The sequence below is a fragment of the Aquarana catesbeiana genome, linkage group LG06, assembly GCF_042186555.1.
Source record: "Aquarana catesbeiana isolate 2022-GZ linkage group LG06, ASM4218655v1, whole genome shotgun sequence".
Classification (NCBI taxonomy): domain Eukaryota; kingdom Metazoa; phylum Chordata; class Amphibia; order Anura; family Ranidae; genus Aquarana; species Aquarana catesbeiana.
In genome coordinates, this window is record NC_133329.1 from 61,944,590 (window position 1) to 61,960,881 (window position 16,292).

Here is a 16,292-nt window from a genome sequence, read left to right on the forward strand (position 1 = left end):
TGGGCTGGGCGGAGGGGCAAAACGCAGGTGCTAGCAGGTATCTGGGCTGATCCCGCTAACACTGCATTTTTGGGAACCCTAAACTGCTGGGGACGCTAGTATAGATCTGATCGGATCAGATATTGATCCGTTCAGATACTATACCACTAAGGGAGGTGTACGGTGCGTGCGTGGGTGTTAGCGGTACTGGCGCTAACCTGACGCTGCCTGGGGCGACACAGACCTTATCTGACCCTAAAACCTAACTTATATCACCCGCCGGGCGATCAGGGGGCTAAACCTTTATTCGGTAATAAACGGCGGGTGCCCTGACACTATAAAAAATAAACTAACTAACCAGCGTCACCTGTAACAGTTATACGGTGATCAGTGGTGAAAGGGTTAACTAGGGGGCACTCAGGGGGTTAAAACCTTTATTAGGTAGTATATGGGGGTCCCTGTCGCTATAAAACGCTGACGGCGAACCTAAATACTTAACTCCCTAACTAGCGCAACCAGCGACACTAATATAGCGATCAGAAAAACGATCGCTTAGTGACACTGGCGACGGGGGGTGATCAAGGGGTTAAAACTTTATTAGTGGGGGTTAGGGGGGTATCCTAGACCTAAAGGGGGCTAATACTAACTGCCCTACCACACTAACTGTCACAAACTGACACCAATGCAGTAATGTAGTGTGTTTTACTGTAAGCGTGGTGTTGGTGCTCTTACTCAGATGTCTTCTCTCCTCGGTGCCGGAACGGAAAATACCGAGCCAAGGAGAGATGACATCACTTCCTCTGCTGCTGTTTGCATTACAGCAGCAGAGGAAGATTCTCATTCGTGGGGAGCGATCGCGAGGGGGTGGCCACGAATGAGTGGCCTCCTCCTCTGCCTGTATCGCTTCCCCAACGAAGCCGACCGCCTCGGGCACCGGGGGGGGGGGGTGTGATGCACCCCCCGCCCACAGGAAGCAGATCAGGTACCAGGTACGTGATTTTGCCTGCCCGTGCCATTCTGCCGCAGTATATTTGCGTTAGGCGGTCGGCAAGTGGTTAAGATATCACCTATGGATAGAGTTGCCACCTCATCCCTTTAATCCTGAACACATATGAATTACAAAGGTTCTGAGGGTAATTAAATGCAGATAAGGCAAAAAGTGAGTTTAATTAACACCATAATCAGCCACAGAACCCGTGTAATTAATATGTGTTCAGGTTTAAAGGGATGAGGTGGCAACCATACCTATAGACATTTTTGGGTACTGTTGTTTTTTGCCATTTTGTCGCGTGCATTTTTTTTTTTTGTTTACAAACTTTTTTATTGGGTACAAAAAAGCGGTACAAAAAGTTGTTAATATATGCCATGAAAAATATTACATAAAGTTTACAAATAGGGAAGATTGCCACATAGTATACATTAATTGAAAGAAATTCTTTGTGAAGGTTGACCAGCATGTTAGCAATAATATGGTACATTCCTATTGAAATGCCTTGAATTCCTCAAGATTGTAGTAGGGATACTTTTAATTGACCCCATGTACACCTGGATCACCACAATAAAACTTAGAAAATGTAGACATCTATACTCCAAACAATTTATCTCATATTTTTACTTCCTGTTGGATCCCCAAATTTAGTACAAACACCATGACCATCAGAGTTTTATCGCATAACGTCCAAGGATTTCATTCCCCAAATGAAAGTAAAAAAGGTTTTTTACGATATAAAAAAAACTATATAAAAAAACTAAACGCCAAAATTATTCTGTTACAAGAAACACATTTCATAAAAGTCAACCACCCTACATTCTATTGCGTGCAATTTTAAGGCTTGGCATGTATCTATTTACTTGAGACAACCTTGTCTTTTATATTTTACCCAGAACATGGGTATTATATTGTGTTTGTTTACAGTAAGACCCCTTTCACACGGGCGCCTTCGTTAAACGGACTTCGCTCGCTCAGTGGGGGGGGGGAAATCGTTCCGTTGAGCAGGCGGATGACAGGTCCGTGTCCGATCACTGTGCAGAGCAGAGAAGGACCCAGTCCCGCTCTCCTCTATGGGGAAATCGGGTGAAGACAGACCTGTCTGTCCACTTTCATCCGATCCGATCAACGGATGGAAAAACAGGGTCACCAATCGCCTGGATTTTGTAGACTGGATCGCGGTGGATGTCACATGATGACATGTCACCATTGACATCCGCCGCTCCATAGGGGTGAATGGAGGGTCCGATCAGGTCTGCCTGAAAAACTGACAGTCGGATCTGATTGGACAGCCCGTGTGAAACCGTCTTTTTAGTATATTTTTTCCTGAAAATATGAGTTTGGCGCACAAATATTGTGAAAACATAATTGTAACTGACCTGTGGAGCACAGAAGAAGGACAAGCCAAACCGTTCTTCCATTCATTATGTTGTTTGTTTCTCTTTTAGGTAAAGTGGGGACCCCCCCCCCCCGGTGTCCGCAGCTGTTGAGAACAATGACAAGGTCGCTCCAGTTTCCTAGACTTTGTTCACAAAGAAGAAGGCTGAACTCAGATAAGGATTCTTTCATTTTCAGGACATCGCTTTCAATGCATTGTTTATGTTTTTTTGCGACTGGTAACCATCACCTTCCTTCATTCTGTTCATAACTTTAAACCGGTTTGGTTGACGAAAGAAGGGATTCCTCTACAATACCTGACTAAAAGGATCACTAAGTAAAGATTTAACCACTTCAGCTCCGGAAGATTTAACCCCCTGCATGACCAGGTCATTTTTTGCTATTGAGCACTGCGCTATTTTAACTGGCGACTGCGCGGTCATGCAGCACAAATATAATTTGTATCATTTTTTTCACACAAATGGAGCTCTCTCTATTTCTGGGTTTTTTATTTTTTGTAATAATAAAAAAAAAAAAAATTTGGAAGAAAAAACAATATTTTTTCCTTTCTGCTATAAAACGTACAAACAAAATGAAAATCAAAAAAAACCCCAAAAAATCTAAATTTCTTTGGGATAAAGGGCCAATCACAGCTGATCCCATGTAAACAAATGCTGGTGATCGCCATTTCCTTTCCTCAGCGCTGTCACTGTGTGAGGACAGGAAGGCTGAGAACCGGCTATCCTGTGACAGCGCACATTTACACTGATAATCAGTGCAGCCCCATCAATGCCAATCAGTGCAGCCTATCAGTGTAGATTCATAAATGCGTCCTAGTCAGTGCAGCCCATCATTGCAGCCCTATCAGTGCCCATCAGTGAAGCCTATCAGTGCCCATCAGTGCAGCCTACCAGTGCCCATCAGTGCAGCCTACCAGTGCCCATCAGTGCAGCCTACCAGTGCCCATCAGTGCAGCCTACCAGTGCCCATTAGTGCAGCCACATTAGTGCAGCCTCATCAATGCATCCTCGTCAGTGCAGTCCCATCAGTGCCAATCAGTGTCCATTAGTGCAGCCCATTGTTGCAGCCTCATCAGTGCCAATCAGTGTCCATTAGTGCAGCCTATCAGTGCCCATCAGTGCAGCCTCATCAATGCGTCCTCGTCAGTGCAGGCCCATCAGTGCCAATCAGTGTCCATTAGTGCAGCCTCATCAGCGTAGAAGAAAAATTACTTATTTGCAAAATGTTTTAGCAGAAACTAAGAAAAAAGGCTTTTTTATTTCACAATTTTTTGTCTTTTTTTTGCGTGTTTAGCAAATAATAAAAAACCCAGTGGTGATTGAATACCACCAATTGAAAGCTCTGTCTTAAAAAAAAAAAATGATCATGATTTAGTTTGGGTACAGCGTTGCATGACTGCGCAATTGTCATTCAAGGTGTGACATCGCTGAAAGCTGAAAATTGGTAAATATAATTTCCCCCTCCCAACACAAATACTATCTGCGCCCCCAAAATCCACCTCGTAGGACAAATCCCTCCCCCTCCAAAATATCCCCTCCTAGCACAACCCCCTCCCCCATAATCCACCTTCTAGCACTAATCCTTCCGCACCTACCCCAGCATAAAATCCCCTGACACAAATCCTTTCACACCCCCAGCACTGATTCTCTCCCCACCAAATTCACCCCCTCCATAACAAATCGTTTCCCCTCCAAATCCCTCATCATAACATAAATCCCCCCCACATCACCCTTTTAGCATAAATCATCTCCCCCCTAATTCTCCTCTCTTAGGGCTTGTTCATATGTGGATCGCTCTTCAGAGGGGATCTGACAGGTGGTGAGGAGGTGTTATGTTGCCTCCTCATTGTCTGCGTTAAGGCTATGTTTCCACTAGTGCCACTTGTCATGCGACTTTGGACACAAAGTCGCACGGCAAGTCACAGCCCATTGATTTCAATGGCACCTGTTTCAATCTATGCAACTTTGAAAATCGGCGACTTTGAAAAAGGTGCCTGCACTACTCTGATGCGACTTTGATCCACTTCAAATCGCGCGACTTTGTGGTCGCAATAGTGGAAACGTAGCCTTAAAGCGGAGCTCCACCCAACTTTACTACTTGGTCTTAAATGAAAGACTAAACCTCGTTTTTGGATATACATTTTTTTTTTCTTACCTTAGTAGTAAACAGGTGAACTTCCGTCCCTGCCTCACCGCAGCGAGGTACGCAATTTCTTCTTCTGGCTCTGGCTCTCCGTCCACTAAGGCTCCACTACCGGTTTCCCTTAGTTACAATGGTGGTGCCTGTCCCGGATCCGATGAACCAATCGGCCTCAGGGGGCCGACATCGCGGGCTCCCTGGACAGGTAAGTGTCCTTATTAAAAGTCAGCAGCTACAGTGTTTTTTAGCTGCTGACATTTAAAAAATAATTTTTTGGAGGGTGGAACTCCGCTTTAAGAGAGCCAGAACGACGATCTGCCTATGTACACAAGGCAGATCGTTGTTCTATCAGTAGGGAAGGCATGGATCCTGCGTTTTTGCAAAGCAGAAACACGGATCTATGCCTTTCCTTAGTAAAAGCACCTCCCCCACACAGTGAGAAAACACAGGCTAGGCACACAGTTAACCCTTTGATCGCCTCTGATGTTAACCCCTTTCCCAGCCAGTGTCCTTAGTACAGTGACAGTGCATATTTTTAGCACTGATCACTGTATTAGTGTCACTGGTCCCCACAAAGTGTCAGATTTGTCTGCCGCATTATCACTAGAAGTTCCTGATCGCTGCCATTACTAGTAAAAATAAATAAATAAAAATGCCATAAACCTATCCCATAGTTTGTAGACGCGATAACTTTTCCGCAAACCAATCAATATACGCTTATTGGGATTTTTTTGTTACTAAAAATATGCAGCATAATACATATCGATGAAGGAATTTGATTTTTTTTTTTTTTTAATCAAAAATAAAGTTTATTGAGCATAAAAGTCAATACAGGTTACAAATTTTAGAATACAAAGTGCAACGTGCACCAAAGCCAGACATATTAACTTTTACACAGATTGTCTTGACAAATCATTGCAACCCACTACCAAGGTATACAACTTCGTAAGATAAATAAAGAGTTTGGCAATAAACGAAGACAAATGCCATTAAACCGACAAACATAAATGTGTTATATATTGCTAGTCTGTGCATGTGGAGGCTTCATTTATCCATCTATCCCATATTTTGTGATATTTGGCTGGGCAACCACGGTGGGTGTACAGAACTTTCTTATAGGGGAGGGTGAGGTTAACTGCCCTCTTCCACTGCTGTATAGTGGGGGGAGGTGGGTCGAAGCCACAGTTGGGCAACCTGCATTCTGGCTATGAAAAGGGTTTCCTGCAAAAATATTGGTAGGTATTTCTCCTCCTCCGAGACTGTGAGCAGACCATGCAAACATTGGCGGGGGCACAGTGTCAAAGGGGAGCCCATGCAATCGTAGAGAAACTTAACTATCTGCAGCCAATAGTTCTGAATAGATGGATAAGACCATATGAGGTGGTAGAAAGTGCTGGGGGTATTTCCGCAGCGAGGACAGGCTGGGTCGGCATCCGACCTGTATTTGAGGATTCGTGCACGGAGTGAGGTAAGATCTGTGGAGGATGTATAGGTGAGTAAGGCGATCTGATAATTTAGGAGACACCCTTGTGCAAGTCCCAAGTATGTCCCCCCATTGCTCATCATCGAAGTCCCCGGCGTCGGCCTCCCACTTGACCCTTAGGTTTTGTGTGTGGGTGGTGGCAGCGGACAAGAGGAGGAGGTTATATAGAGTGGAGATCAGTTTTTTCAGGTCATCACCTAAGAGCAAATCTGTGATTGTCACCACTTCTAGATTAGGGATAGAATTATTAAATTGAGACTGGAGGGCGTGGCGAACCTGAAGGTACCTAAAAAACATATGGTTAGGGAGAGCAAATTCATCCTTTAGAGTCTGAAAGGACTTGACTTCCCCCCCCGCTACAACCTGAGAAACATATATGATTTTATAGATTATCCATAGTTTAAAGTCTGGGATGGTCAATAATTCAGGGAGCTGGGGGTTGTCCCAGAGTGGAGTATGTGCGTGTACGGGGGGAGCCCCAATAGTGGTAAGTGCACGGTGCCAGATTTTACAATGGTGTTGTAGCATTCGGTTCCCACCCGCTGGACGGAACATACCCCTATGTTTACAAAAAAGTATCTGGAAGGGATGGGCCACTACGTCAGTGGCATATGTGCATACCAGAACGGTGTAGTGAAGTCTAGCATGCTTATTAAAATAATAAAAATGGGACAGCTGGGAAGCTAAATAGTAGAGTGCGAGGTCAGGGGTGGCCGTACCCCCCAAATGAGTGGGACATTTAAGGGTCTGCCATGACAGTTTATGTCTGGATGAACCCCATATAAAGGTATTGAGTATGGACTCAAGGGATCTGAATGCATGAATTGGGATATACAACGGGGCATGCCAGAATAGGTATAGTAACTTGGGGAGGAGGATCATCTTCACCAAGTTAATACGACCCATCACTCCTAGAGGGAGTCTGGACCAAATTTGCGTTTTGCTTTTAAGAAGTGCGAACATTGGTTCAATGTTTAGGCGTATATAGTCTATTAGGGAGCGTGAGCATTGTATGCCTAAGTACTTGAGCTGGCTGGTCCTTACCAGTGGGAGGGTCACCTGAGTGTTCGTTGGAGCAGAAACATCTATGGGGAGTATTTGGGACTTAGACCAATTGATTTGTAGCCCTGAGAAGGTCCCATATTGTTGGATAAGGTGTAAGGCTGCAACCAGGGAAGGACCTGCGTCTGACAGGTAAAGTAGCATGTCATCCGCATATAAGCTAAGCACCTCGGTCAACTGCCCCCAACGGAGGCCCTTGATGTCGGGGTGCGCTCTAATGGCAATGGCCAACGGCTCGACAGCTAGTGCGTATAACATGGGAGATATAGGGCAGCCCTGGCGTGTTCCCCTTGACAGTGAAAATGGGGTGGATATTTTGCCGTTAACTTGGATCCGAGCAGTGGGAGTCTGGTAAAGGAGTTGGAGCCATTTAATGAATCTGGGGCCGAAGCCAAATCTATGGAGGCACTCCCAAAGGTAGCCCCACTCCACAGAATCAAACGCCTTGGCGGCGTCCAAACTGACCACCACCCTGGACCCAACCTCATCATGTGTAGTTTGGAGATTTGTGAATAGCCTTCTCAGATTGAATGCTGTGTTCTTATTGGGCATGAAGCCTGTTTGGTCAGGGTGAATGAGGCTGAGGATAACCTTGTTAAGTCTCATGGCAAGAATTTTAGCGAGAATTTTCACATCCAATTGGAGGAGAGAGATCGGGCGATAGGACTCGGGTTGGAGGGGATCTTTGCCCGGCTTTGGGATGAGGACAATCAGTGCCTCGCTCATAGTGCGCGGAAGTATACCGGACGTGTATATATGTGAATATAAAGCCTCCAGCCTGGGGATGAGGACCTCCTGGAATTGAGAATAAAACTCCAGTGGGAGGCCGTCTGAGCCTGGGGCTTTTGATGCTGGGAGGCTCGCTATCGCCGCTTTAATGCACTCCTTGGTTATGGGTGCTTCCAGAAGTTCTACCTGAGTAGCTGAGAGGGAGGGGAAGTCAATATGATCCAGGAGGAGATGTAACTCGTCTAGGGATCGGCTGGCTCTAGAGGTGTAAAGATCGGCATAGAACCTTCTAAATTCATGGGCTACTTGTTTAGGGTCCGTGAGCATGGTTCCATCCCGTGAGAGGAGCTGAACCACCACTGGGGGCGTATGGTTCAGATGGGCCATATAGGCTAAAAGTTTCCCCGCCTGCTCTCCGTGCTCAAAAGGCTCAAAGACCCTTTGTTTGCTAAAAAAAATTCCCTTCTTTGCTTTCTCAAAGTGTAAGTGGTCAGTGAGTCTGGATTGGAAGCGTAGTTGGGCAGAATTGGAAGGTGTCGGATTTGCCAGGAAAGCCTGTTCGAGGGAACCCAGGTGTTCCTCAGCCTGCTGCAGGATATTGTTAGAGGAGGCCTTGTGTCTGTCGATGTGTGTGTTAAGGGTCAAACGGGCATGAGATTTGAAGGCCTCCCACACCATCCCGGACGAGGCCGACCCCTGATTGGACTGAAAATAAAAAGACCACTTGCGCTGTATAATCTCAATATCAGTGAGAGCTGCGAGCCAGAATGGGTTCAGTCTCCACAAACAGGACGGCGGGGAGGAGGGTAGTCGCAAAGTGATCCAGTAGGGTGAGTGGTCCGAGAGAACTCTCGCACCGAATCCCACTGCAAGGAGATTTGGGATTAGGGTGGGGGTAAGTATTATCATGTCTATGCGGGACATTGCGTTTTGTGAGGGTGTAAAGCAGGAATATGCAGGTGTGTTGGGATATTTAAGTCTCCAGGTGTCGGATAGGGCAAATTCCGAGAGGAATCTACCAAACCTAGTGAGAGTCGGCCTATTCTGTGACGTGTTGGATGGGTGGAGTCTATCTAAAAGGGGGTCAATCACCATATTAAAATCCCCCATCGAGACTGCTGATAACGTGGGATGCTCAGACATGAAGGCTAACCCCTCCCTAAGGGCAGTGAATTGGAATGGCGGGGGAAAATAGAAGGCCAACAAAAGGGTTTCAAGACCCCCCACAGTAACATGCAAGAACAGAAACCTCCCCTGCTGGTCCGATCTTAAATTGTGTAGTTGGAAATGAACCATTTAGGCTATGAGGATAGCAATACCTCTGGAGTTATTAGTAAATGGGGCCTGTTAGGTCCAGTCCACCCACGGTTTTTTAAGGGCCATTTGAAGTTGTCCTGTTATGTGGGTCTCCACTAGTACAGATATGTCCGCATGCATGCGCTTAAGGTGAGACAGCACAGCTAGTCGTTTAGACTTATCACGCAGCCCTCTCACATTCCACGTGACTATTTTTAAAGAGGCCATCAAGTAATTAATAGGAATGTAGTGCCTAGTCGGACCAGCAGGAGAAGACCCACCACCCCAACCACCACAGCCAAACCCATTCCGGGTAGCGTTATAAAACAATAAACAGATCCAGCCCCGTACATCATGATTATGAGGTCCCGCAGACAGGCCGGCCGGGGCCATAAGGCAGACTTCGCCAGTCTGCAGGGAGTCATACAGATGAATAAAGCGGTCGATGCAGGCAAAAACAGACTACAGGTATTCGTAGGTTGTATTACAAGACATTGCTCAGGTGTAAAAAAAAAGAACATTAACAAATAAAACAAAAAAAACTGAAACTATGCTAACTCTGGACCAGCGGGGCATATCAAACTTATGGCAACTCTCCACGGCTGTGGGGGCTGCTGCTGGCCAGGGAAACATTGCTTTGTGCAGTTGCAGGGGGGGACCCAGTCCGGTTAGTAGGATAAACATAGAGCATGTGAGCCAGGGTAGGGACGGGTGCCACCCCACAAACTGCTGAGGGCGAACAAGAGTTAACTGAAGAACATGGCGGTGCCGAACAAGTTAGCATCCGAACGTCTGGAGGGGGTGCTTCAAGTTACATATACCCGGCTGGACGTGCAGTTCATCAAAAGGGGCTAAATAATAGATCGGAGTGACAAAAATGGGTGGCTTTGCATAGGGTACATGTAGTGGGAGAGGGAATAGGTAGTCAGGCAATAGAGGCATCCATTAGATCGGCAGGGGCCAGGGGCTTGGTATGGGGGGAAGAAGCGTGGCTAAGACAACTCACTGTTTGTATGATGTACGCCTTCAGGATGAACTATTCCTGCACGGCACGGGACAGAGAGGCATAAGTGTGTTGCTCAGATCACGGTGGCGCCGGACCAGCTGCGGCGTGGCTCTCCAGCCAGGGAATAACAATCCCCAAAGAAGTGAGCTTTGCCGTCCCGGACCACACGGAGGCGCGCTGGGAACAACATGGCGTATGCTAAATGGTGGTTGCGCAGTTGGCGTTTGGCCTCCGAGAATTGCGCCCTCTTCTTCTGCACCTCCGCGGAAAAGTCAGGAAAAACAGCTACGTGTGTGTCTCCAAATGGAATGTTGCCCTTTTCCCGGGTAAGACGTAGAATGGTGTCCCTGTCCCGAAAGTTCAACAATTTTGCGATGAAGGTTCGCGGAGGGGCTCCAGGAGCAGGGGGCCACGCCGCCAGCCGGTGCGCGCGCTCCACCACGAAGGTGGAGGAGAAGGCCTCCCTGCCAAAATTAGTAGTAAGGAGATTCTCTAGGAATGTTGGAGGGTCTCCGCTCTCTCAGGGAGTCCCACAAAGCGAAGATTACAGCGGCGCAGTCTGTTCTCCATTTCGTCTTGTTTGCTGAGAACTGTATTCAGCTGATATTGCAGCCTCTCCACGGTAACCTGCAATGGCGGAATTTCGTCTTCCGCCTGGACAATCCTGCGCTCTGCCTCGGACACTCTTTCCCTCAGTTTATGAATGTCTTGGCGGATAAGAGAGATATCGACCTTATCCTCTTCTATCTTGGAGGTGAGGGTCGTTTGGCAGACAGAGACTGCTTCCAAGATGTGAGCTGTGTCTCTGGATGTCGGGGTCTCTTCCCCTGCAGCCGAGGAAGCGCCATCTTCACTCACCGACTCCCGCTCCTCGTGGCGGTACTTGTCAAGCTTCCCGATCGCGGGAGGTACCCGAGTGAGCTGTGGTAAATTATGCCAGAGTTAGGGATGATTTAGCCCCAAAGGATGGATGTTAAGGATATTTGTAGCCGAAGCTCTCACACCTCGCTCCTTACTCCATGAAGCTTCAGGCCACGCCCCCAGAAATTTGATTTTTTACATTTTATTTTATTGGATATGTTTTAAGCGGAAAGTAAAAAATATTGTTTTTTTTTTTTTCAAATTCGTCTTTTTTTTTTTTTCTTTTTCAGTGCAAAAAATAAAAAACCTGCAGAGGTGATCAAATAGCACCAAAAGAAATCTCTATTTGTAGGGGAAAAAAAATGACATATTTTATTTGGGTACAGCATCGCACGACTGCGCAATTGTCAGTTAAAGTAACGCAGTGCCGTAGCGCAAAAAATGGCCTGGTCATTAAGGGGGGTAAACCTTCCGGAGGTCGAGTGGTTAAACAGACTGTTTGCTAGTGTTACTTCAAAAAAGTTTAGAAGCAGTGCACTTTGCACCTCATAGAATGTTTATCGACTAAGTCAATTTAACCGCTTACCAATTTATTACTAGGTATGTTACATAGTAGATGAGGTCGAAAAAAGACACAAGTCCATCAAGTCCAACCTATGTGTGTGATTATATGTCAGTATTACATTATATATCCTTATATGTTGCGGTCGTTCAGGTGCTTATCTAATAGTTTCTTGAAAATATCAATGCTCCCCGCTGAGACCACCACCTGTGGAAGGGAATTCCACATCCTTGCCGCTCTTACAGTAAAGAACCCTCTACATAGTAATAAAGAACCCTCTACATCTGGAGTTGATCTGGCACTTCCGGGTAGGGGGCGTGCGCCGCTGGTAATTAAACACAGCAGATGCCGGTGTTCTGTCAAGAAGTGCCCCCCCCTCATCGAATAGTGGCCGCGCATGCGCAGGACAGAGCCGCACTTCAGCTGATTTGCCGATCAGCTGGAGTGACGTGACCAGGATGCAAGCACACATCGTAGGTGGCATCTCTCGATGGGAGATACCATTTCACGACCACAATTGAAACCTATACAAACAGGGGAGGGGGGGGGGAGACCGTAGTTCTCACATTGTGCCTCGATGTTGCGGGGCGGTTTTACAGTGTGCTGACGGTCCGGTTTTGTCTGTGTTGCAGGGCGGGTTTGCTGTATTGAACGGCCCAGTTTTGCCGGGCGGGTTGCAACACGGACAAAACCAGATCTTCACCACAGCCACTAGCCGCCCTCCAGCAGCAGCGATGCACAATCTGAGAAATGCGGTCTCCCCCTGCTGCGTGTATCGGTATAAATTGTGCCTGTGAAATGGTATCTCCCAACAAGAGATACCTCCTACGATGTGCGCATGCGCCCTGGTTATGTCAGCCCAGCTGATCGGCAAATCAGCTGTTGTGCTGTTCCGTATGGCGCATGCGCAGTACATCCCGGCCACTATTCGATAGGGGGGTACTTCTCGACAGAACACTGGACAATAGAGGACCCCCGGCACCCATTGATTGTTGGGAACATCATTCAGCAGAGAGCCAGAACGGCGGTCTGCCTATGTAAACAAGGCAGATTGCTATTCTGTCAGTAGGGGAGGTATTGATCCTGTGTTCCTGCAAAGCAAGGACAAGGATCCATGTCTTGCCTTAGAAAAGGCACCTCCCCCACAGTGAGAAAACACTGGCTAGGCTCACTGTTAACGCTTTGATCGCCCTACATGTTTATCCCACTTCCCAGCCAGTGTCATTAGTACAGTGACAGTGCATATTTTTAGCACTGATCACCGTATTAGAGTCACTGGTTCCCACAGAGTGCCAAAAGTTTTCAGTCCGCTGCTATATCGCAGTCCCACTATAAGTTGCTGATTGCCGCCATTACTAGTAAAAAAAATAAACATTCCAGTATATACCTCAAAGTTTATAAAACTTTTGCGCAAACCAATCAATATACACTCATGGGAATTTTTTTTTTTTTAACAAAAATATGTAGCAGAATATATATTGGTCTAAACTGAAGAAATTCGATTGTTTACATTTTTTTTTTTTTTTTATTGGATGTGTTTTATAGCAGAAAGTAAAAAAAAAAAAAAAAAAATCCAATGCACTTTTTTGTTTATAGCGCAAAAAAATAAAAACCGCAGGAGGTGATCAAATTCAAATTTTTTTTATTGGGAATGTTTTATAGCAGAAAGTAAAAAAATTATTATTTTATTTTTAAATTGTTGGGTTTTTTTTTTTGTTGATAGTGCAAAAAAAATAAAACTGCAGAGGTGATCAAATACCACCAAAAGAAAGCTCTATTTGTGGGGGAAAAAAAAAAGGAAGATCAATTTTATTTGGGTACAGCGTCGTACGACCGCGCAATTGTCAGTCACACGGTGAAGCGACACCCGTTATATTGACTACGCCCCGTTTTTTTTGTCTAGGAACGCGAGTGTGCGGACGGCGTGCCGCATTATCACCCCCAAATACTCTCCCAGCAACAGTACAGAACCCCCCCCAAAAAATTGTCTGGTGCTGCCCCTACATATATATATATACACACACACATACATGCATACAATGAGATGAAAACATACATAATTAGTCTACTAATGGTCACCCACCTTCTCCTCCTCTCTGTCCTCCTGCTGGTCACTTCCTGTGGTTGTAGCTCCTCCCTCTTCCCCGCCCACATACACCTGCAGCTTCCCTCCAATAGATCAGTCAGCCATGTGATCAGTCCTCAGAGGACTCCAGTAGCTCAGGCCAGGAATTTCCTGTATCCCTCCACAGAGAGAAACAAGTCCCCTGTTGGCAGGGCTGTTTGCATCCAGACAGTTACAAGTATTTGAAGACTGCTGACATTCTGATTCCTGTCCTGGATGCTGGATCATCATTATGTGTTTATAGGGGTGCTAGAACAATTTTTGGGGGGTTTTTCATCAGGACACCCAGGTACCCACCCAGCGCCACCCATGCAGTTCATAGTTTATTTGTGTAAATCAACACCCATGTGTGCCATTTTTAAATAAGGTACCAATTGGTAGGTATAAATAATATTGCAGAAATAAAGATTTTTGTGTGTGTGTTTATATACTGTATATATATATATATTAGAGGATGCACTTGGCCGAAAACTGGAGCCCAAAAATGACAGTTTAAAAAAAAATTAAATATATATATAAAATTGTATTTGACTTTTTAAAAGCAGCGCTGTCGCAGTTTGAATGACAATTGCGCGGTGATGCTACACTGCACCCAGACTAAATTTTAATCATTTTCTTCCCACAAATAGAGCTTTTTTTTGATGGTATTTGATCACCTCTGGGGTTTTAATTTTTTGCTAAACAAACTAAAAAAGACCAAAATTTTTGAAAAAAAAAAGTTTTTCTTAGTTTTTGTCATAACATTTTTTTTTCCCCTTCACTGACGGGCACAGATAAGGCAGCACTGATGGGCACTGATGAGTTGGCACTGATATGCAGCACTGATGGGCACTGATAGGCGGCACTGATGGGCACTGATAGGCGGCACTGATGGGCACTGACAGGCGGCTGTAATGGGCACTGACAGGCGGCACTGATGGGCACTGATAGGCGGCACTGATGGGCACTGACAGGCGGCACTGATTGGCACTGATAGGTGTTACGGATTGGCACTGACAGGTGGCACTGTTGGGCAGCACTGATGATGAGGTACTGAGAGATTACTGACAGGTGTTACTGCTGGGCACTGATTGGCACTGTGGTGGGCTCTGATTGGCACTGTGGTGGGCACTGGCACACTTTATTGTTGGGACACTGCTGGGCACTGATTTACAGGTGATTTTCACAACTGAGGGGGCTGTGCTGATAATCAATGTGCTGATTATCAGCACAGACCCCCCCTCTGACAGGGAGAGCCGCCGATCGGCTCTCCCTGTCAGCTCGAACCGAGGAATGCTGTTTACCTGCACTTCCTGGTTCACGCGATGCTCAGCTGTGATTGGTCACAGGTGATCACATGGTAAGAAGCCTCTGTCAGAGGCTTCTTATCACGATCGGAGATGGGGTGTGTCAGACTGACACGCTGCACTCACGATCGCCACACTGCGTGCCCCATGTTATCCTGCTGGACGTCATAGGACACCCAGTCAGGATAACAGAACCACTTCCCGGCCATCATTCTACATACGGCGGACGGGAAGTGGTTAAAGAGGAACCGCAGTCTGCTCACATAATTTGTAATAAATACATCTTTGCCATTCTGAAGCTTCCCCCCAACTACTACTTTGCATATTATTTTATATATACTGTGATTCTGTACTTGCCAAATATGCTGCAGAAATCTCCCTCCACTAAGCCTGGCTGCAACCATTTTATCTGCGGGCAGCTGAAGCTGCTTCCTGTTCACTTCCTGGATTGACACAGAGGCACACCTCCAGCTCTGCCGCTCTTATTGGCCCTCTTATGACTCATCCCCCCTCCCTTCCTGGCAAACCCCCAGGGGAGTGAGAGAGAGCTGCGCATGATGTCATAAGACTAGTTTTTACTACTGTTTTTAATAAATGAACTTGATTTTACTCCACCATGGGAGTCTATATTTTTTATGAGGGATTCATTAAGGATCACGCTTAACCTACCTGTAGTCAGAGGTCTACTTCTGGAACAACGCTAACAGCTACGGTGGTGGACTGGTCGCAGTAACTACATCTACACGCTCATTGCCCCGCTGGGGTGATTGGATTTGGTGAGTGCGGACCCTTGAGGGGGAGCACAAAAGTCACCTGAGGATACTGCAAGCACTCAAGTCACCATTTTGTCTCTGTTATATACCTGAGGAACATCAGACACACATTATATGAACTGGCATTTGCCCACCCATATGTGAACTTTATTTCCATCTTATACGGCTTTATATATGCCCTTGAAGTGCGGTTTTAGTTCTGGCACTCTGGCATATTTTTATACCAGGATATTATACATGGGATCTTTTTGATATCATATTTTTGAATGTTATTTTTGAATGTGGTTGATTTTCACTGGTTCATTATATATATATTTTTTTCACTGTAATATTGTGGCAGTTGGAGTAATTGCCACCAGGAATTCACTATATGTTGCACTGTGTAATTATGTCCCATACTTCTTTGGCCATATAGCTATTGGGACGTATATGGTGTTTTTCACATTTTTGTCCACACACTCATAGGTTGTGTTCTGTGGCTATCATAGGGGATTTGCTGTGTGGTAGCTCAGGTACACGGTCTATAGGGTGGTTATGTTGTATATTGTTTACCCACTTATATGTTACTGAGATTTGTAGCACTGACACTTTATCTGAGGTTGGGA

The 16,292-nt window shown here is 46.0% G+C and overlaps 1 protein-coding gene across 3 annotated transcripts in view; it reads right to left on the reverse strand.

The window, feature by feature from the left end:
* LOC141148550 (tyrosine-protein phosphatase non-receptor type substrate 1-like) overlaps nt 1-16,292 on the reverse strand; it is a 178,100-nt gene that overhangs the window by 51,510 nt on the left and 110,298 nt on the right. The window contains exon 1 of one of the 3 annotated variants that reach the window (XM_073636097.1): nt 2,347-2,589. The exons of the other annotated variants lie outside the window; for them this stretch is intronic. Coding sequence (XP_073492198.1) covers nt 2,347-2,536 — 190 coding nt within the window. The 5' untranslated portion in view covers nt 2,537-2,589. Of the gene's footprint in view, nt 1-2,346; nt 2,590-16,292 lie in introns of those variants that run through there. 3 annotated transcript variants of the gene reach the window in all.